This window comes from Capra hircus, chromosome 13 (genome assembly GCF_001704415.2).
Source record: "Capra hircus breed San Clemente chromosome 13, ASM170441v1, whole genome shotgun sequence".
Taxonomy (NCBI): domain Eukaryota; kingdom Metazoa; phylum Chordata; class Mammalia; order Artiodactyla; family Bovidae; genus Capra; species Capra hircus.
This window is the reverse complement of record NC_030820.1, coordinates 51,802,332-51,822,997: the sequence shown is the minus strand read 5'-3', so window position 1 is coordinate 51,822,997 and position 20,666 is coordinate 51,802,332. Positions and strand designations below refer to the sequence as shown.

Genomic DNA, 20,666 nt, shown 5'->3' with positions numbered 1-20,666 from the left:
TGGCCCTTCCTTCTCAGGCAGCTTAAGTGCCCCTCCTTGTCCAGTTCCACGGATCTCTGCCAAGAAAGGCACAAAACCCAGCCACCTTACTGCTTTCTCTAATCCCTCAGAGTTGGAGGATGGGGGTGTGTGGGAGCCGGCGAAGCGGCTGCAGGCTGAAGAGTGGGGAAGAGATGAGGTGGGCAATCGGCTTGAAGGAATGATCGGGACTGAGGATGGGGCAGGTTCGCCAGCTGTTTTTCTGGTGGGTCCGGCCCAAGGCAAGGGGTCCCTAGGAACCCAGCGCCCACGCCCATCTCCTCTGACTCCTCCGCAGGAGTCTGCGCAGGAGCCTGGGTGGGGGATGGACTCCTGGATTTAGAAAGGAAGTATAAAGGTTTATGGACCTGCCCCCTCACAAAACACCTGGGCTCTGGGCTTTTGTATCCCCAGTTGTGAACAAGGGGAGGGGACGTTGGACATCCTACTTGAAGATCTCAGTGGCTGGGACTAAGGAAGTGGTGCCTCTGCAGACACCTGCGGCACATGGGAGCTGAACTTTCCAGAGGTCTGAGCAACTGCTTGTCCAGCCGCTGGAAAGGATGCTGCTGGGAGGTTTCAGGGCAGACCAGATCTGAACGCCAGCCACACATTCACATCCCCAGTCCTGTTCAGGGGATACCACCTCACCACCAACCCCAACCTAACCTCTTAACAGACACACACTTTGTTTCATGTTCAAACTGAATGGTGTTCCTGCACTCCTGTCCGTTCATGACTGTCCAGAGGGAGCACTGGGGCTTCTCTCCCAAGCTCACCTCTTCAGGATTCAAAGATCTTGTCTTTGAATCAATTTCCATACTTTCGCTCATGATATAACTATATTCCAAGGAAAAAAAAGAAAATAGAGAACAAAAACCTCACCTCTCTAATACAACAACCTGTCAATATTGTAATGTATTTCCTTCCCATTGACATCTTTTTTTCTTGTGTTATACACACAGTTCTGTATCCTGCTTGTTTTTCTGTTGGTCCTGGTTTTTCATTTAACTTGTGGTGGTTTAGTCACTAAGTCATGTCCAACTCTTGTGACCCCATGGACTGTTAGCCTGCCAGGCTCTTCTGTCCATGGGATTCTCCTGGCAAGAATACTGGAGTGGGTTGCCGTTTCCTTCTCCAGGGAATCTTCCTGACCCAGGAATTGAACCCAGGTCTCATCTGCATTGCAGGCAGATTCTTTACCAACTGAGCTATGAGGAAAGCGCTCGTTTAATTTGAGGTGGTCAGTTTCTTTGTCTTTTTCTCCATCACTGGCTGTGTGGTGAGAGCTCCTTGTAGGAGTGGATGGAGGGTTCCATTAGGGCCTCAGGGTTTATGGTTCCTATTTGTCTCTGACCTTCCCCTCTGATCCTGCCAGCAGGTTTAATGAGGAGGAAGCCCTTGTATCCTGTGCAGGTTCAGGAAGTGTGGAGATGAGACTCCTCCCACAAGATGGAGCATTAGCAGTGTTATGTGCACATAGGGAAGAGGTCTTGAGTAAGGGGAATGTGTCCAGTCTGAGTCCTCAGGGCCACATCCCCAGGACTAAGAATGCCCACCTTCCCATCCCCAGTTGGAAGAGAGGCATTTCTTCAGTCCTGACTGCTTATCTCTAAGTCCAGAGACCTCTTTGTCTCAGAACACAGATTGGGAGTCCCCACACCTTTGGTTGCCTCTGGGCACCAAGGGGAGCAGGTGAGGGGGATACTCCTTTCTTACTCTTCCTGAGGTGCCATCATCTCACCAGTTGGCTCTTGATCCTTCATCAGTCCTCTGTTCGTGTCTTTTCATCCTAAAACCACAATGACAGGAATTCCTTTCCCTGCCCTGACCCTCTTCCACCTCCACAGGCTCCGTTCCCTCTGTCTCAGAAGAACTTGCCCTGGATCATTCCCTGCAAGGCTGCCTGAGGTCTGACAGCTGTCTTTGATGCGTTCTATGCCTTCACTCCACAGCTGCCTGTTTGTCAGGGCTTCTGGATGGTCCCTCCATATCCTATTCCTAATCGCAGTGCCCATGGCCAGCTCTTAACCATGACCCATACTCAACACAAAGACATGCCCTCCAAGACTTTCCTCCCTGGCTTGAAGTTAACCTACCCCAGTGTAACACTTCAGCCTGCTAGTCCACGGCCCCAGCCTCTCACCACGCCCCCAAAGCATCTGCCACAAAGGGGGCCAAAGAAAATTTCCAAAGAACTTTTCTCTGATCGTGTCCCTCCCCAGTTAAAAACTTCAGTGACCGCCCCCCGCCTCCCCAATGCCTCCCAGACATTCAGCATTCAGGGCACATCACAGTCTGATCCCAAGCTTCCTCTCAGCCTCTGTGTGACACTCAGCATTCAACAATGTCTCCTGAAACAGTTCCTTTGCTCCCAGGACCGATTCACACACTGGATAAAATTTTACAACCTCTGGGACCCTCCCCCTAGCACCTTTTCTCGGTGTGCCTTCTCACTCAGCCAAGGGGAGTAGTTCTAAGTACTGTCTAAGGATGCTTGTCACAGGCCAGAGTCAGCTGTGCCCTGCTGTCCTGGACGTCCTTGCCCAGCCAGCCTACACCTTCCTTTAGGGCCTGGATGGTGGTCCTGGACACCAGGATCGAGCAGTTAGGGGGGTAATGAGTATCTGCTGAAGGAAGCAGGAGTGTGTGTTACAAGGTTACCAAGTCTGTTTTGGTTAGACTCCCCTGTTCACATTGGTGGTCCACCTGATCGCAGGAACCAGGCACTGGAACAGCTACTGCTGCCCAGCTTTGCAGCATCAAAGTTTTTCAGAAGGAGGAGAAGGCCCAGAGCCTGCTAAGATCAGTGAGGGAAGATCTGCCAACAGGAAGGAAAGTTCTGGGTGAAAGAGAGGTACCCTGGAGGTGATAGGGAAGGCTGGAGCCTTGGGCTGGCAGGGTCTTCCCAGTGGGGAACTCTGTCCAAGAATCCCTGGCCAATGCCATGACCCTCCCTCCCCTGGTCCAACAGTACTTTATCTCAGAGACTCATACCCCAGCCCTAGCCCACCTTCTCTGGACTCCTCTGCAGACCCACAAGCTCTTGCTGGGGTGCTCAGCACAGAAGCAATTCAGTTCTCTCCTGATGTGACTCCCAGCCTGGGTAGACTCCTGGAGGACCAAGGCTAGCCCTCCCCCGTGAGCTGGTCCCTGAACACTAGCAGCGCCCTGAAAGGGAAGCCAGCTGGGGCTGCCTTTCCTGTAAGTAGCTGCAGGCTAGCCTCCCTGCTAGGAAATGCTTTTGTTTGCTTTAATAATTAATAGCCATTCCTCAGCCTGGGACCTGGCAGGCAGGCCTGTGGGTGGGTGGCGAGGGGGTGGGCAGAGAGAAGCAGGGTGGACTGTCTTTAGGTAGAAGCAAGAGCAAGAGGAAGCATGGGAGAGCTAGCTAGTGAGTTTTGTTCCCAACCCTCCTACCCCAATCCAGGGGCCTTGGGGCTGAGAGAATTTCCTGGGGCAGGTAAGCAGAGCCCTCTGAAATAGTGGGAGTAGGGGATATGAAGCAGTCCCAGAGCATCTCCACTTGGCCCTTCTAGACACAGGTCCTGGGCAGCTGCCTCTAGGCACCAGGTCCTCCTCCTGCCTGTAATGTCCTAGGCTCTGGGCAGGGCTAGGCCAATAGATCTTGGCTGAGACCAGAAATGCCAGGCCCAGCCTGATGATTATCAGCAGTCCCAGGGACCCAAGGGATGCCTGCAGGGAGAGCTGGGGCCTGTGGAATGCTTGGAGGAAGAGAAGCTGCAGAGGAGAGGAAAGGGAGACTTACGTAATCATGCTAAGATGGGGGAAAGAAGAGCTGGATATAGCAGAGACCTTAGGGAAGCTGAGACAAAGGATGAGATGCAGAAGATATACAGTTTTACTCCTTCCACCTCTTGGGTGGAGGGGGATTAAAAAGGAGCCTCCCCTCCCTGCTAAGGACCTCAGGACTTCTCTCCATCACCCAGCATCCCAGATTCCAAGATGGGTCAGGCCCAAGCCAAGGCACTGCTCAGAACTTTGGGCTGCCAAGGCAGCCAAGAGTTAGGATTTGGTAGAGGATGGGTAGGTGGGGAGACGGAAGGCCTGAGGGTGCCTCTCGGGGAGGGCCAAAGCTTCATTCTCAGCCACTGTCTGTGGGATTTGGGATGTTTGTTTTAAAATGCTCCTGCTAATAAAAAGCTGGCTTAAAACTCAACATTCAAAAACCAAAGATCATGGCATCTGGTCCCATCACTTAATGGTAAATAGATGGCGAAACAATGGAAACAGTGACAGACTTTATTTTCTTGGGCTCCAGAATCACTGCAGATGGTTATTGCAACTGTGAAATTAAGAGACCCTTGGTCCTTGGAAGAAAAGCTATGACCAACCTAGACAGCATATTAAAAAGCAGACATTACTTTGCCAACAAAGGTCCATCTAGTCAAAACTATGGTTTTTCCAATAGTCATGTACAGATGTGAGAGTTGGACTACAAAGAAGGCTGAGTGTGGAAGAACTGATGCTTTTGAACTGTGGTGTTGGAGAAGACTCTTGAGAGTCCCTTGGACTGCAAGGAGATCAAAACAGTCAATCCTAAACAAAATCAACCCTGAATATTCATTGGAAGGACTGGTGCTGAAGCTGAAACTACAATAATTTGGCCACCTGATGTGAAGAACTGACTCATTGGAAAAGACCCTGGTGCTGGGAAAGATTGAGGGCAGGAGGAGATGACAGAGGATGAAATGGTTGGATGGCATCACTGACTCAATGGACATGAGTTTGAGCAAGTTCCAGGAGTTAGTGATGGACAGGGAGGCCTGGCTTGTTGCAGTTCATGGGGTCACAAAGAGTTGGACATGACTGAGCAACTGAACTGAATAATTAGCATGTAATCAAGGCTGTAAAGGCATGTGAACTGCCTTCTGAGTTGAGAGCAGAGACTGACTGTGAAGGAAGTAGCATCTGTCCTAGACAGCTTTGGCAAGGTCCAGCTGGTATGAGAAGGGCCCTGGGGCATCCTGTTCCTCCTCGAAAAGGAGCATCTCGAGGGACCCCAAGCAATAGCAGCCAGACGACTCTGCAGCCCCCAGGTTTGCATCCCCCTGTACTCCGAAACACGGGTTACCTGAGTGACTCAGGCTGGAAAGATCAGGTTGCTCTTGGTGTCACCTTTAACCTGGATTCCCAAGGAAGTACTAAGGAAGCCCACACACGCCCACGCTTGGATGCCCTCCAGCCAAAAAATAGCTCTGTTACCCGAACTTTTCTGTCACAGTCTCCTTTAATTTGGGGGCTATTTCAGAACAGAAGATAGGAAGGGGATGAGTTGGCCCTGGTGGATATATGAAAATGAGCCCTTTCTCCTCCCATATCCCAGCTCTTTAGTACAGGAGCAAAGAACTCACCACCTCAGCACATTCCAGGGTTGATAGGAAACTGTTTTGAACATTTGGTTGAAAACAATCTTTTTAAGAAAGCAAGTGAAAGTCACTCGGTCGTGTTCAACTCTTTGTGACCCCATGGACTATACAGTCCATGGAATTCTCTAGGCCAGAATATAGGAGTGGGTAGCCTTTCCCTTCTCCAGGGTATCTTTCCAACCCAGGGATTGAACCCAGGTCTCCTGCACTGCAGGCGGCTTCTTTACCAGCTGAGCCACAAGGGAAGCCCTTAAGAAAGTAAGGAGATGTGTAAATCATTTTGGAATCCTACAAAAGTGGTTCATGTGGCTGTTTTCATCACTCAGCCGCATTTATCCAGAAAAGGCGCACATATAGCATGCTTTGTACACTAATCATGCTAAGTGAATGAGATGTTTCTGAATTATAGGCTCCAGCAGCACGCAGACCAGGTGAGGCATCTGCCAGACTGCACTCAGGTGGAGCTCTGCTGGCTTCCGTCACACCGCAGGCCCCTGGGTGGCTGGGAGTTGCTACCCCACCCATGTCCCCTGAGGACCCTTAGGAAAGGGTCTGCTTCCTCCGCCAGCATTTGCCTCCTAAGACTTTCTTAGACCACCAGAGTCTGCTCTGCCCACCTGCACACCAGGCCAATCCCACTGAGAAATGACACCCCAGCCGGTGGCTGATGGCATTGGTGGATAAAGACCTCAACTTCCATGCCCAGCCCTCTGACGGGATAGCTGAAGCACAAGTTCTAGGCTTATTTCCAGGACTCCCTGGGGGCTGAGCTGCAGCTGCCCACAGTGGTACCTCCCAGGTGATGCACCCAATAGGACTGCCTTTCCTCTGCTCACTCCCCACCCCCACCAGGGTTTCTGCAAAAAGTATTTGCATTGGAGTCCTTGTCTCAGGTTCTGCTTCTGGAAAGTGAAAGTGAAGTTGCTCAGTCGTGTCCAACTCTTTGCAACCCCATGGACGGTAACCTACCAGGCTCTGTGGTCCATGGGATTTTCCAGGCAAGAATACTGGAGTGGGCTGCCATTTCCTTCTCCAGGGGATCTTCCCAACCCAGGGATTGAACCCGGGTCTCCCGCATTGTAGACAGACGCTTTACCATCTGAGCCACTAGGGAAGCCCAAATAAAACACTTGCCTCTCCAGACCTCCCAGGCTCTCCTGCCTCACTTCTTTCTTCTAGAGAACGGATTCCTATCAATAGACACCCTTGCAGTTTCTCCCCACACTCCAGTGAGGGCCTTGGGCAGTCCCACTTTGGAGACCTCAGAATCAGAGACCTTGGCCTTCATTCACATCCCTGCCTCTAAGCCAGTGTAGGAGCACACGTGTGCTGCCAGGGTGCCCCAGCAGGCCTCTCAGGCCTCTCCATGGCCTGGGTCTATCATCTGAGTTATTTGAGCATATTTCTTTCTTTCCGTTCTTTAATCTTGGTTTGTTTCCTCGTTACAAAAGCATCAGCTCCTCCCAAGGGGAGAACAACAGTCTCCCCCTCCCTCTGTCTTCCTTTGGGGCTTGCAGCTCTGCTCAAGGATGCTGATTGGTCATCTGCTGCATGGGCAGGGAGGCAGTGCAGCTGCCTGGGGGAGCCAGGAGAAGGAAGGCACAGTCCAGACTGACCTGCATCCTGCACTTAGCCGCTGTGCTAGTCCTCATGTCATTTTCTGTGTTCATAGGAAATGTGAGGATATTTCTGTTTGTTTGTTTTTTAAGGCATGACACATGGGCTTCCTTCCTTTTTTAAAAAGATTTTATTTATTTGTTTTGTTTTTTTTTTTTTGCCTGCTCTATATCTTTGTTGCTGCTCATGGGCTTTCTCTATTTGCGACAAGCAGGGACTCCTCTCTAGTTGCAGTGCTCAGGCTTCTCAATGTGATGGCTTCTCTTGTTGCGGAGCACAGACTCTAGAGTGTGCGGACTGCCATAGTTGCAGCACGTGGGCTCAGTAGTGGTGACGCACAGGCTGAGTCGCTCCGTGGCATGTGGGGTCTTCCTGGACCAAGGGTTGAACCCATGTTCCCTGCATTGACAGGCAGATGCTTTACCACTGGAACACCGGGAAAGTCCCACAAGGATTTCTTTAAACCAAAGCCCTTTCTATTTCACCTTGGTCTTCTCACTTGTCCTGCAGGGGTATGAACAGAGTAAACTGGAGACAGTTGCAGACCGGGAGCAGTCCTGGGCGTGCAAGCAGGCATCTTGCCCGTTCTGCCGTCCTCTCTTGGTCTGCTGGGTCAGTCTGTTACTCATATTTTTCTGCTGTCATTCTTGATAGTGATCCCTGTCCCAGAACTGTAAGCTATCCACCTTGTCCCATTGCTTTACCTGGATGTGTGTGCCTTAGTGCCTCCACTAATTGAGGTGGAGCATGGAGGGTGATGCTGGGCTACCTCAAGGGAAGTGGAATTGAGCCTGATCCCACAGTGGGGTGGGTCGGTACAGCCCCTTGATGGATACTGGTTCACAGACCCCAGGCAGGGGTACCTGCTACCTTCCCTCTTGGGAAGTGTCCCCCGCAACCTCTCTCCCTGGGAATCCCCTTCTGCTGAGAGGGCAGGCCCTGTGAAGGAAGCTTGGCTTGGGGCTTAGGGCAGACTTCCCAGCTCTGGTCCTTAGGAGCCTGGCAGGAGCCAGCAGGCAGCCAGGACCCAGGACTGACTGGTATTTGCCAAGAGGGATGGATGGGAGAGTAGGCTCAGCATCAATGATTGACTCTTGGCCTGGGAAGTGCAGGAGTAGCTGTGTAGATAAGGGTATGTTGTGTAGACATGGGATTGTGTTCTTGCTCAGCCTCCATCCCTGCTCTTGTAAGGCCTCTTTCTTTCTCTACCCACTCTCCCTACTGTCTGAGAGCCTTCCAGCACCTTTTCTGGGCCAGATGATGGAATAAAGGGTAGAGTGATCTGGGGTGGCTTCACAGTCCACCCCCTTCTGGCCTTATGTCCCCCTAGGTGGTCCTGGAACCTCTCTTGAAGCTGGTCCTGGGTGGGAGAGGGGGCAGAGGAAGGAGTCAGGGTTACTTCCACCTTTAGTATATTCATTAACAGTAATCAGGGACCTGCTGCGATCGAAGTTCTTCGGGCTTCTCTGCCTCCTGGCAAGTGGAAAGCAGGATAGTCAAGGCCTGAAAGGACAGTGAAAGGACAGTAAGCCTGAGGCAGAGGAGAAGGGAGGGACGCTGAAGGAGGGAGGAGAATGATCCTGGAGGAAGGAACATGTAAAAATAACTTTTGGTGGGAAAGAGAAGGTATTGGTGGCCACTTCCTCATCTTGATCAGCCTCTCACTTCAGTACACTGGGCCTTCCCTGCCTTGGCATCTTCTAAGCCCTGCCTGACTTCAGAGCCTCCTGGTGGCCTTTAGTCATGTTTCCCAAACATGGGAAAGTCTGGACCACTGGGGCTCCCAAGCAGGCTTTCAGGAGGAGGAACAATTTTCGTTCTATTGGTTATGTATTTACTGTAATCTATATAAGTAAAAATACAACAAGCTTCTCAAGCCCATGACATTTCAGATATTATAGCTTTGCATGAAGCCAAGTAATAATAAGTTGATTTACAATTATATGAAGAAAAATATTAAGCATCGTTGAGTATGGCAGAGGTCATCACAGTGGCATGTCCAGGATGGACTCTGGTCTAAATGGCTGTCAAAGCAGTTCCACCATCCTCACCTCTGCATCCCTGCAGTGGCCTCTCACTTTCAACACCCTGGGCACTCCCTCCCTGCATCATCTTCTAAGCCCTGCCTGATTTCAGAACCTCTTGGAGGCCTTTAGTCATGTTTCCCAAACCACATGCCTCCACCAAAATGCTCCGTAGTCAAGTAAGCATGGTATGTGGGTAATCTATTGCCACGTTAAAAAAAAAAAATTATTCCCAAACTCAGTGACGTAAAACAACATTCATTATCTCACACAATTTCTTAAAGTGAGAAACCAGGGAGCAGTGTAGCTGGGTAGTTCTGTCTCAGGGTTTCTTATGAGGCTTCAGTCATCTGAAGGCTTGCCTAGGGCTGGTGGATCTCACCCAGCTGATCAGTTAGTGCCGGCTGTTGGCAGGAGGGTTCGGTTCTTCTCCATGTGGACCTTCCACAGGACTGCTTGAGTATCCTCACAACACAACAGCCAGCTTTGCCTAAGTCACTGATTGTTTAGGGTAGGAGCCATGTATTTTGTATGACCTAACCTTGGAAATCATCCGCTATCACTTGTGCCAGATTCTATAGGCCATAGAGACCAATCCTGACAGTGTGAAGGAGGGACTGTGCAAGGACCTGAGCTCCAGGAGGCAGGGGTCATGGGAACCACCCTGGAGGCTGGTTGCCACACATGGGGAGCACTGGCCTGAGCAAGTCAAAGAGAGTCCCTTCCTGGAGGGTGCCCCAAGGACGCCCCCACCCCGACACACACACTCACGAGTATTGCATGAAGCTGCATCTCCCAGCAGTTGTGGCTATAGCACTCCTTTGTAGAACAAAGATCTGGAGCCTTGAGAGAGCTAAAGAAAACATTTTGGAAGACCTTGACCCAGAGAAGAAAGTCTAAACTCCATGGCCTGGTTTTTGTGTGCCTACATAGTCCGGCACTTCTAATACAAACCTTTTCTCTCCTCGCTTCCCACTTTGAAACCTGTGGTCCAGTGGCACTCACACCTACAGCCATTTCTTATGCTATTAGTTCTGCCGTTTTGCCTCCTGCCTTGGTCGAGCTCCTATTCATTCCTCAAAGACCAGAGGGAAAGCAACCGTCTCTGTGAAGTCTTCCCTTCATCTCACACAGGATTCAATTTTTCTTTCTTTACTTTTATTGTTTTTTATGTAGGAACATCTCTTAGGGGGTACTCACCACTCTGTCTCCTGTTAAGTAAGCTCTCTGTATCTGTCTTCTCTCGCCTTCCAGGTGTTTCAGTCTGGCCCCACATGGTGCCATGTGGCCAGAGCTTAATACATCACTGGGGCTCAGGAAATATTTGGTAAATAGGGCCTTGGTTCTCCTACTTGTGTCTAACCATGGCTTTGTTTCGGGGCTGGTTTCTGATGAGCCAGGAGAAAGCAAGACCAGACCACAAGATGCTTCTGCCCAAGGGAGCCAGTGGTATCCTTCTTAAAGTGTGGAGGCAGGTCCCCCTACACCTAAGGAGGACTCTTCCACCTTCAGCCGTAGCCCAGAGTCCAGGCTGGGCAGTCTAGTGCCCTGAGCCAGTTCAGTGCCTCTGAATATCTGACGGGCTTCATCATCTCCCAGGCAATGCCATAGGCTCATGCACACAGCTGTGAACTGGGGTACAGTGAGATATTCATTCCCAAACCACCCAGCTGCCCCTTGAGGCCCTGAAGGGCAGTCACAGGAGCCTCAGGTCAGTAACATGTGTTCATTTGGTTTTAGGGACCAGCTTCCAAAATGTAGGGCCCAGAGAAAAGTCTAGGAAGGAGTCTGCCAGGGATACCCCCCAATGTGCCACTTATCCCTGCGGGAGCAGGTTCGGTGATCTCAATAGTGGGAGGCCTCTGTCTGAAACTGAGATGGCCCTGGCAAGGGTGGCATGGGCCCGTCCAGTTAACTCTTGACTGTCGGAGCCGAGTCCTGGTCAGAGGTGATAGGTGTCTTTCCGAAGGGCACTCACTTCCGGTGGTTTCCAGCAGCTTTCCTCCCCACAGTGGTGTGGGCCTGGCACGAGCGCACTTTGAGAAGCAGCCCCCTTCCAACCTCAGGAAATCCAACTTCTTCCACTTCGTGCTGGCCATGTATGACCGGCAGGGGCAGCCGGTGGAGGTGGAGCGCACAGCCTTCATCGACTTTGTGGAGAAGGACCGAGTGAGAGGCTTGTGGGCTCCCTGGGAAGGAAGAGGGTGGGGAGGTGCGGGTGGGGGGTTTTCAGGGAACCCCTTCCCACTGGAACAGATGACGGATAGGCTGTGGAGGAGTGGAGAAGCGGGTGGTGAACGGATGGGAGAGGAGAGGGAGGAAGGTTGGGTCGGGAGTGGAGGGGGAGGGGAGTGACTGGAGGATCCCTGGAAGCACTGAGCATCCTCCCTATCTTGTCCCTGCAGGAGCCTGGGGCTGAAAAGACAAACAACGGAATCCATTACCGCCTCCGGCTGGTATATAACAACGGTGAGTAAAGCCCACCACCCATGGGGTATCACAGCACCATGTGACACATAGTGCCCCTCTGTCAGGGTGGAGGGGGCCTGGCTCCAGCTGGGAAGGGTGTGGAGCATGTTTAGTCATCAGAAGCCACAGGAGCTCCCTAAATAACAAACCTCTCCGCCTTCCCACCCGCAGGTCTTCGGACAGAACAGGATCTCTACGTGCGTCTCATTGACTCCATGTCCAAGCAGGTGAGCCAGCCACCATCTCCCCTGAGATCGGAACAAGCATCCTTGTCCCTGCTTCCACATCCCCCGTGCACTTCCTCACCAATCTAACTCCCCACAGTCCACAGGAGGAGGATGTGTGGCTTTTGTCCTCTAGACAAGAAAAAGACATTTTCACAAAGACTTTGCTCTTGGGTCCTGTTATCTAGAAATTCAGCCCAGATGGAGATTCAGGTGTGTTTATTGAGGAAGAGGAGAGAAGATCTCAGGAGGGGACCAGGGAGAAGCAAGACAGAGCAGGGGATGCTCAGCAAGAATGTGATGTCAGCTGGAGTCTAGCTTCAGCCTGATCCTCAGGCTAGAGGAGGAATGGCACCAAGTTGTTGCCCCTTGAGGCAAGGAGGCCAAGATTCTGTCCCCTGTATTGGTCAGTTACTGGCTGGGGACCACTCCCAAGGGAAGTGTGTAACCTTCCAGACATTTTCAGGGGAAGCAGCTCCTATCTGCTGAGAGCAGTTCTCAAGAGAAAGCCCTTAGCAGCTAACACAGGGATGGGTGCCTTGGTCCAGCACTGGGTGGGGCCCCAGAGCTTCCAACACTGGCCCTCAGCACCTTGCTGATTTGAAAAGAGGAAAGGAGGAGGCTTGGGGCAAGCCAGAGGAGCGCTGGGCAACTGAAATCTGAGTCAGCCCTCATGGACTCTGCAGCCTTAGGCTTTTCAGAACTCTGTGTGCTGGTAAGGAACAGGGCTGAGTCTCAGATGTGAAAATCAGTGGCCTGAACTGGAGGTGGAGGCTTGGGCTTTCCCACACAGGCAGGCTTCCAGCAGCCTCCACCCAATCCCAGGGTAGAGGAAGAAGTGGTGCGTTTCTAGGATGCCTGTGGTCACTATGGTCTGGGAGGCAGACTGGGAAGTGGCAAAGTGGGATTGTATGGCCAACAAGCGTGGAAGAGGTTGGAGACTGTCCACGGAGAGAGAGACCCACAAATGAGGGATGGCTGGTAGGCCCAGACGTTTTAAGTTGGAAGCCAAATGTGCATTTGGGAAGCTTACTCCTTGCTTCAAGGCCAAAGAAAGGCTGGAGACTGGTTGAGGGGTTGGGGGCTGATCCAACGGTCCCAGAGGAAGCTGCTGACCTGGCCTGCGGAGATGACAGGGATGGGGAGCGCAGCTGAGGAGCTGGCGGGAGAGCCTAGGGGGACGATGCCTGTGAGAACCGTGGAGTCTGGAGTATATGCCTGGTCTTGGTCAGGGTGATCAGTGGACATCCCTGCCCCAGGGCAGAATTGGCTCCAGAAAGTGCTGCCTGTGGACAGAATCTGTAGACCTCACCCCATTCTTGCCCATTCTGATGGTGGTCCCAGTTTGGGAAGCTAGGTTCCCAGCTCCTGCTTTGCACTCCTGGGCCCCCAGAGAGAGTTGGAGGGCATACTCTTCTCTGGGAGGAGGGCCCACCTGCCCCTCACCTGGCCTCGAGTGGAGCCTCCTTCCCCCCAAGCTCGTGCACTTCTTCCCCAGGCCATCATCTACGAAGGGCAGGACAAGAACCCCGAAATGTGCCGTGTGCTGCTCACCCATGAGATCATGTGCAGGTGAGAAGGGCTGGGGCGCTGGCCCAACCCCCTCCCCACTGAGCCCCAGGGAAGCCTGGTAGGGGGAGGTGATGAAGGAAGAGTGAGGTCCCTGGGCACAGTGCTGGCTGAGGAGAGGGTCCTTAAGGCCCCATTAGCCTGGCCTGTTTATGTGGCTTCTCCGACTGTTTGTGCAAGAAAGGCCTCCTGCTGCTACTGGGAAGCTTAACTAATAAAGCTCTGGAGAGGGCTCGCTGGGAGGTGGGGGCAGGGCCTGGGCCTCCTGGATTAGCTCCAGAGCTGAAGGAGGAAACTTTTCTGCCTCTTGTGTGACCTTCAGGGAAACCCCTGGTCAGGCAGGATGGGGAAGGTGGAGCACAGCTCTTGGTTCCCCTTCCCCATTACCCCAGAGCTTGGCATTTCTAGGCAAGGGCTCCCCAGGAGGTGTCAGTGAGACAAGGTCATCCTAGGCAACTCCTCACACATGGAAAAGAAACTAGAGTTCAAAACTCTGGTTGAAACAGTGGCTACCCTTGGGAAGGGCAGTGACCAGGATGGGGCTTCTGGGATGCTGGTCACATGGTATTTTTTGGTCTGGTTACATGGGTGAGCTCACTTTGTGAAAATTCATGTGATACATGCTTACAATTGGAGCTCTTTTCTATATGTATAAAAAGGGTACAGAGAGAGTAGATGGTCAGCATTCTACCCTTTCCTGGATCTTCCAGGAGCAGCACGCCTTTGGGACAACGGTTTCCTGGCCAACCTTATCCCCAGGGCTGGGTTCTGGGAATGAGCCCTTCTGGGCCAGGAATTCCACACTCAGAGATAGGACATCAGCATCCTCACCCTAGAGCCACACACACACACGCGCGTACACACAAACGCACCCCACACTGTAATCTCCCTCTCCTTCTTTCCTCCTTCCCTCCCTCCTTACCTTTCCTTCAGCCGATGCTGTGACCGGAAGAGCTGTGGCAACCGGAATGAGACGCCCTCAGACCCCGTCATCATTGACAGGTACAGGCCAGGGGAGGAGGGCCTGGCAGCTTGTAAGGTCAGGGCAGGTTGGGATCAGCCCCAGAGCACAGTGGCTCCCAGCACCCTTTGGTGGCTCTGAGCAAGAGAAACAGTCCCCTGAGTGAAGCTCCTGGTGGCAGACTTTCTGAGGCTGGACTTAGGGGTTGTGCTTTCTGAGGGAAGAAGCCAGAGAAGACAGGGGTGGGAGGTGGTAGGGATGCCACAGCTGGAGGAGCTAACAGGGAGTGGCAGGGAAAGTGGGCTCTGGTCCTCGTGCCTCTAACTTCTCTTCATTTCCTTTGTTAGAAAAATAGGGAAAATACTTGGTGAGTTTCAGTCATAGGATTGTAGAGGTGATGCATGTGAAAATGCATTTTTTCTTTCTGAATAGGAAATATATATATATGGTACAAAATTCAAAAGATAAAACAAAAGAGTAAATAATGAAAAGTAAATCTGCCCTACCCCTACGTATAGCATATTGTACACAATCTTTTGTATTTAATACTTACCTTTTTTATTTGTAACAATATATTAATATCCTAGAACTCATTCCATATTGGAACTAAACCCTGCCTTGTTCTCCTTTTAATGGAGAAAGCATTCACAGTGTACTAAAAATTCAAGTTTAAAAGGGTTGACAGCAAGGTCTTCCACCTCTGCCTCTGACTCATCCATTGCCCTCCAAATAAGCAAGCGTTGTCCCCAGTTTCATGAGTATCCTTCATGAGCTAGCCTGTGCAAGAAAATGCATACACAAACAGTCTCCTCATTCTTTTTTTGCTACTGCAAAATATTCCATTGTATGGATGGACTGTAATTTCTTTAGTGTCTATTGCTGGATGTTTTGGCTGTTTTCATTCTTCTTCGGGGATAAAATATGTTGTGAATTACTTTGTCCATGTGTCACTTAGCACATGTGCACATTTATATGAAGGATATTACTAAAAGCAGAATTTCTGGGTCAAAGGAGATGTACATTTGTACTTTTGATAGTTATTGCCAATTTGTCCTCAGTAGCAATTATACCAATTGATATTCATACAGCTATTTTGAGAATGCCTGTTGCTATAGTCGAGATAAAGAACCAGCGAAGGAGCCTGAGAAGCAGCTGCAGTAAAGTGGGAGGAAAATCAGGGGAGTAGAGTCCCAGAAGCCCAGCTAGAAAAATTTTACCCAAAGAAGGCTGTAGTCAACTGCATCAAATGCTGCTCATGGAGATGATAAAAAGAATAAGAATTAACCATTAGATTTAGCAATGTGGGGGACATTGGTGACCTCAACAGGAGCTATTTCGGTGGCAAAAGGGGCAGAATTCTGATAGGAGTATGTCTAAGAGGGAATGAGAGGCGACACTAGGGACAGTGACCAGAGGAGCTCTGGGCTTTCACCCTAAAGGGATCAAAGAAATAGGGTGGCGGCAGGAGCACAGTGTAAGGTTAAGAAAAAATACAGCTTGTTCAGATGCTACTGACAAAAATCCAGTAGGAAATGGAAAATTATGATGCAAGAGTTAGAAGGGAGAATCGCTGAAGCAATGTCCTCTAGACAGCAAAAGGCACGGTGTCTCCTGCATAGGTGGAGAACTGTTTTTACCTGGGAGCACAGCAGGGAAAACAGAGAATCTGGGCATGGAAGTGGATAAATGGGTATATCCCACATAGGAGCTTGTGGACATCCTTTTCTGATTGCTTTGTTTTCTCAGTGAAATAGGAAACAAGGTCAACAGTTGAGGTGAGGATGGAGAGGGAGACACTAGGGCATGAAATAGTTGTCCAGGAGAGTGAGGGGACTATGGAAATATTCTGTGATTGCCAAGTGGCACTAAGGGCCCACCTGAGATATGTTCATAAATTTACTTATTTATTTACTTAAAAAATTTATTCACTTTGGGCCTCACCACACAGCTTGTGGGATCTTAGTTCCCTAGCCAGCACACTGAGTCCTAACCACTGGATCACCAGGGAATTCCCTATGGTCAGGAATTTTTTAATTTGTTCATTTATATTTATTTTTGGTTGCACTGGGTCTTTGTTGCTGCATGCAGGCTTTCTCTAGTTGTGGAGAGCAGGGTCTACTCTCTCGTGCACAGGCTTCTCGTTGCAGTGGCTTCTCTTATAGAACACGGGCTTTGGTAGTTGCTGCGTGCAGGCTCAGTAGCTGTGACTTGCTGGCTCTAGAGCATGCGGGCTTCAGCAGTTGTGGCACACAGGCTCAGTAGTTGTGGCGCCCAGGTTTAGTTGCTCCCTTGTATGTGGAATCGCCCCAGACCAGGGATTGAACCCGTGTCCCCTGCACTGGCAGCTGGATTCCTATCCACTGCACCACTAGGGAAGTCCTGTGGTCATAAATTAAGTGAGCAATTTTCCCCAGCTCTGCTGAGCCACAGGAGTGCATGTGCAGAACAGGTGAGTGGTTGCATATAGCCAGAGTTAGAAGTTTGCTAGGTGAATACAATGAAAGAAGAGGGCAAGAGAGTAAAAAGTGTAAGCAAAGGGTATTTACAAAAATAGAACAAGGAATTTAAGCTCACAAAGGAGAGGAGTATGGGAGAGTGAATAGAAAGGATGATGAGTGGAGGATGGTACCAAAGAATTATTGGAGTTAAGGTACTAGAAGGGGGTAGAGCCGGTGGTTAAGGAATGGGTTGCCTGTAGGTAGGATTATTTGGAAAGTGTGTTTATTGGTAATGTGTGGCCAGGGGAGTGTAGAGGCAAGGCCAGTGGAGGAGAGATACAAAAGGAATAGAGAGAAGAATGTATTGGAAGAGTTATGTATTTACCTTGACACTGAAATCACCAGGAATTGATTGATTTTAACAGTTCTTTATAGATCCTATAGATCCTAGATACTGATCATTCATCATAAGTAGTTGCCTAACTATGTTTTCCAAAGCAGTGGTACCACTTTATGTTTCCCAGCAGCAGTGTATGAGAGTTTAATTCCTCTACATTCTCATCAGCACAGGAATGATCTCTCTTTTTAATGTTACCCATTCTAATAGATGTATAGTCATATCTCATTATGGTTTTAATTTGCATATCCCTAATGACTGACGATGTTGAACATCTTTCCATGTGCTTATTTGCCATTCATATTTTTTTTTTTGGTCAAGTATTTGGGTTATTTTTTAATTACTGAGTGGGAGTTCTTTATATACTGTGGGAAAAATTAGGTAAATATTTTACAAAAAAATTCTTCCCAGACTTCCCCAGTGGTCCAGTGGTTAAGAATCCTCCTGCCCATGCAGGGAACATGAGTTTGATCCTTGGTCTGGGACGATTCCACATGCTGCAGGGCATCTCAGCCCATGCACCACAGCTACTGAGCCTGTGTGCCGCAACTAATGAAGCCAGTGCATCTGCAACAAGAAGCCCCCCTCAGTAAGAAGCCCACATACTGCATCTAGAGAGTAGGCCCTGCTGGCCACAACCAGAGAAAGCCCATATGCAGCAATGAAAACTCAGTGCAGCCCAAGATAAGTTAATTTTAAAAAATTTCCCCATCCATAACTAGCCTTTTCATTCTCATCAGATTCTTTTTAAATTAATTAATGAATTAATTTTGGGCTGTGCTGGGCCTTTGTTACTGCCCAGGTTTTTCTCTAGTTGCAGCAAGCAGGGGTTCCTCTCTAGTGGGGGTGTGCAGGCTTCTCATTGCAGGGGCCTCTCTTGCTGCAGAGCACGGGCTCCAGGGGGTGCGGTCTTCAGTAGCTATGGCATGTGGACTCAGTAGTTGAAGTTCTGGGGCTCTGGAGCACAGGCTCAGTAGTTGTGGCGCACTAGCTTAGCTGCTCCATGGCACGTGGGATCTTCCTGGATCAGGGGTTGAACCCATGTCTCCTGCACTGGCAGATGGATTCTTTACCGGTGAGCCACCAGGGAAGCCCTCTTAATAGTGCTTTTGAAGAACACAAGTTTTTAATTTTGATAAGGTCCAATTTATACATTTTTTCCTCTGTGTATTATGTTTTTGTTGTCATAGCTAAAAATCTTCAGCTAGGTCACAGAAAAGTTCCCTCTTCTTCTATAAGTTTTGTAGCTTTGGGTTTTTTGTTTAGGTGTAGGATCCACTTTGAGTTAATTTTTGTAGATATGAGAGGTATAGAATCAAGACATTTTGTTGTTTTACTCTCTCTATATATATATATTCACTTGTTCCAGTACTATTTCTTTTAAACTTTGTAAAAAAAAATCAATTGTTTATTTATATGTGGGGTTATTTCTGGACTCTATTCTGTTCCATCGATTCCTTACTCTAGCTTTTATGCTAATACTATACTGTTTTGATTACTGTTACTTTATAATAATCTTGAAATAAGGTAATATAAGTCCTCCAACTTTGTTTCTTCATTGCAACTTTTTCCTTTGCATTTCCGTATGAATTTGGGCATCAACTTGTTAATTTCTACAAAAAAATCCCATTGAGCTATTGATTGGTACTACTTTGAATCTAAAAAACCAATTTGGAGAAAATGGCGTCTTAACAATATTGAGTCTTCCAACCCATGAACATTTTCCTCAATCTCTCTCATCAATGTTTTATAATCTTTAGAGTACAGATCTTTCACATTGCTTGTTCAGATTTATCCCTTATTATTTGTTTATTTTGATGCTATTGTAAATGTTTTACATTTCAATTTCCAATGGTTTATTTATGGTACACATAAATATGAATTTTTATGTAACTGATTCTGTAGTCTGCAGCCTAACTAAACTCGCTTATTAGCTCTAGTAGCTTTTTAAAGAATCCAACAGATTATCTTTATAGACAACATGTCATCTGCAAATAAAGACACTTTTATTTATTTATTTCCAATCTGGATGTCTTTTATTTATCTTTCTTGCCTGATTGTACTGCTTAGAACTTCCAGTAGAGTGTTGATAGTAGCCGTGGAAAAGATGGATATTTATCTTGCTCCTGATCTTAGGTGAAAAGTACTGTCTTTCGCCCTTAAGTATGTTTTGTCTGTATGTGTGTGTGTATAGCTGTAGGATTTTCGTAGATGCCTTTGTCAGATTGAAGAAGTTCTCTACTATCTTTCATTATTGAGAGGTTTGTTTTTTTAATCAGAAATCAATATTAGACTTTTGTCAGGGGCTCTCTCCACATCTATTAAGATGATCTTGTTTGTTTTTTTAATTTAATATGATGAATTACATCAGTTTTTTTTTCTGATGTTAAACCGACCCTGCATTTACAAGATGAGCCTCACTTAGTCATGGTGTATTATCTTCTTAATATATTGCTGGATTTGATTTAATAAAATTTTCTTTAGAGTCTTCGCATGTTCATGATGAATAGTTGTCTCTGATTTTCTTTTTTTTTTTCTCTCTTTAAAAACTTTTAAAATTTTATATTGGGGTATAGCCAATTAGCAAACAATGTTGTGATAGTTTCAGGTGAATAGCAAAGGGACTCAGCCATTCATATACAAGCATCCATCCTTCCCCAAACTCCCCTCCCATCCAGGCTGCCACGTAACATTGTTCCATGTGCTATACAGTAGTTCCTTTTTGGTTATCCGTTTTGAATATACCAGTATGCACATGTCCATCCCAAACTCCCTAAGTATCCCTTCCCCTGATCCTTGCCCCGCTCCTCCCAGCAACCACAAGTTTGTTCTTTAAGTCTGTGAATCTGCATCTGTTCTGTAAATAGACTCAATTGTAATACTTCTTTTTAGAGTCCACATATAAATGATAGCATATGATATTTCTCCTTCTCTGTCATACTTCACTCATATGACACTGTCAATGTTGCTGCAAATGGCATTATTTCTTTTCTTTTTAATATCCGAGTAATATTCCGTTGTATATACATACCACATCTTCTTTATCCATTCCTCTGTCTATACACATTCAGGCTGCATCCATGTCTTGGCTCTTGTAAACAGGGCTTCAGTGAACACTGGGGTGCATGTATCCTATATGTATCTTGTTTTTCTCTGGATATATACCCAGGAGTGGGATTGCAGGGTCATGTGGTAGCTCTATTTTTAGTTTTTTAATGAACTCCCATACTGTTCTCCATAGTGGCTGTACCAATTTACATTCCCACCAACAGTATAGGAGGCTCCCTTCCCTCCACACCCTCCCCAGAATTTATGTTTGTGGCTTTTTGACGATAACCATTCTGGCTAGTATGAGGTGACATCTCATTGTATCAATAGTTTTGACTTGCATTTTCCTAATAATTAGTGATAGGAAACATCTTTTCATGTGCCTTTTGACCATCTGTATGTCTTCTTTGGAGAAATGTATATTTATGTCTTCTGCCTATTTTTTGCAGAGAAGGCAATGGCACTCCACTCCAGTACTCTTGCCTGGAAAATCCCATGGATGGAGGAGCCT

At 48.5% G+C, this 20,666-nt stretch overlaps 1 protein-coding gene across 6 annotated transcripts in view; it reads left to right on the top strand.

The window, feature by feature from the left end:
* Positions 1–20,666, top strand: part of EBF4 (early B-cell factor 4) — a 66,030-nt gene that overhangs the window by 1,198 nt on the left and 44,166 nt on the right. For all 6 annotated transcript variants that reach the window (XR_001919024.1, XM_018057438.1, XM_018057439.1 and 3 more), the window contains 5 exons: positions 11,062–11,218; positions 11,455–11,518; positions 11,690–11,745; positions 13,241–13,314; positions 14,245–14,313. Coding sequence is in view for 5 of the 6 variants with exons in the window: in XM_018057438.1 (XP_017912927.1) it covers positions 11,062–11,218; positions 11,455–11,518; positions 11,690–11,745; positions 13,241–13,314; positions 14,245–14,313 (420 nt within the window). In the remaining variant the exon portion in view is untranslated. The remainder of the gene's footprint in view (positions 1–11,061; positions 11,219–11,454; positions 11,519–11,689; positions 11,746–13,240; positions 13,315–14,244; positions 14,314–20,666) is intronic.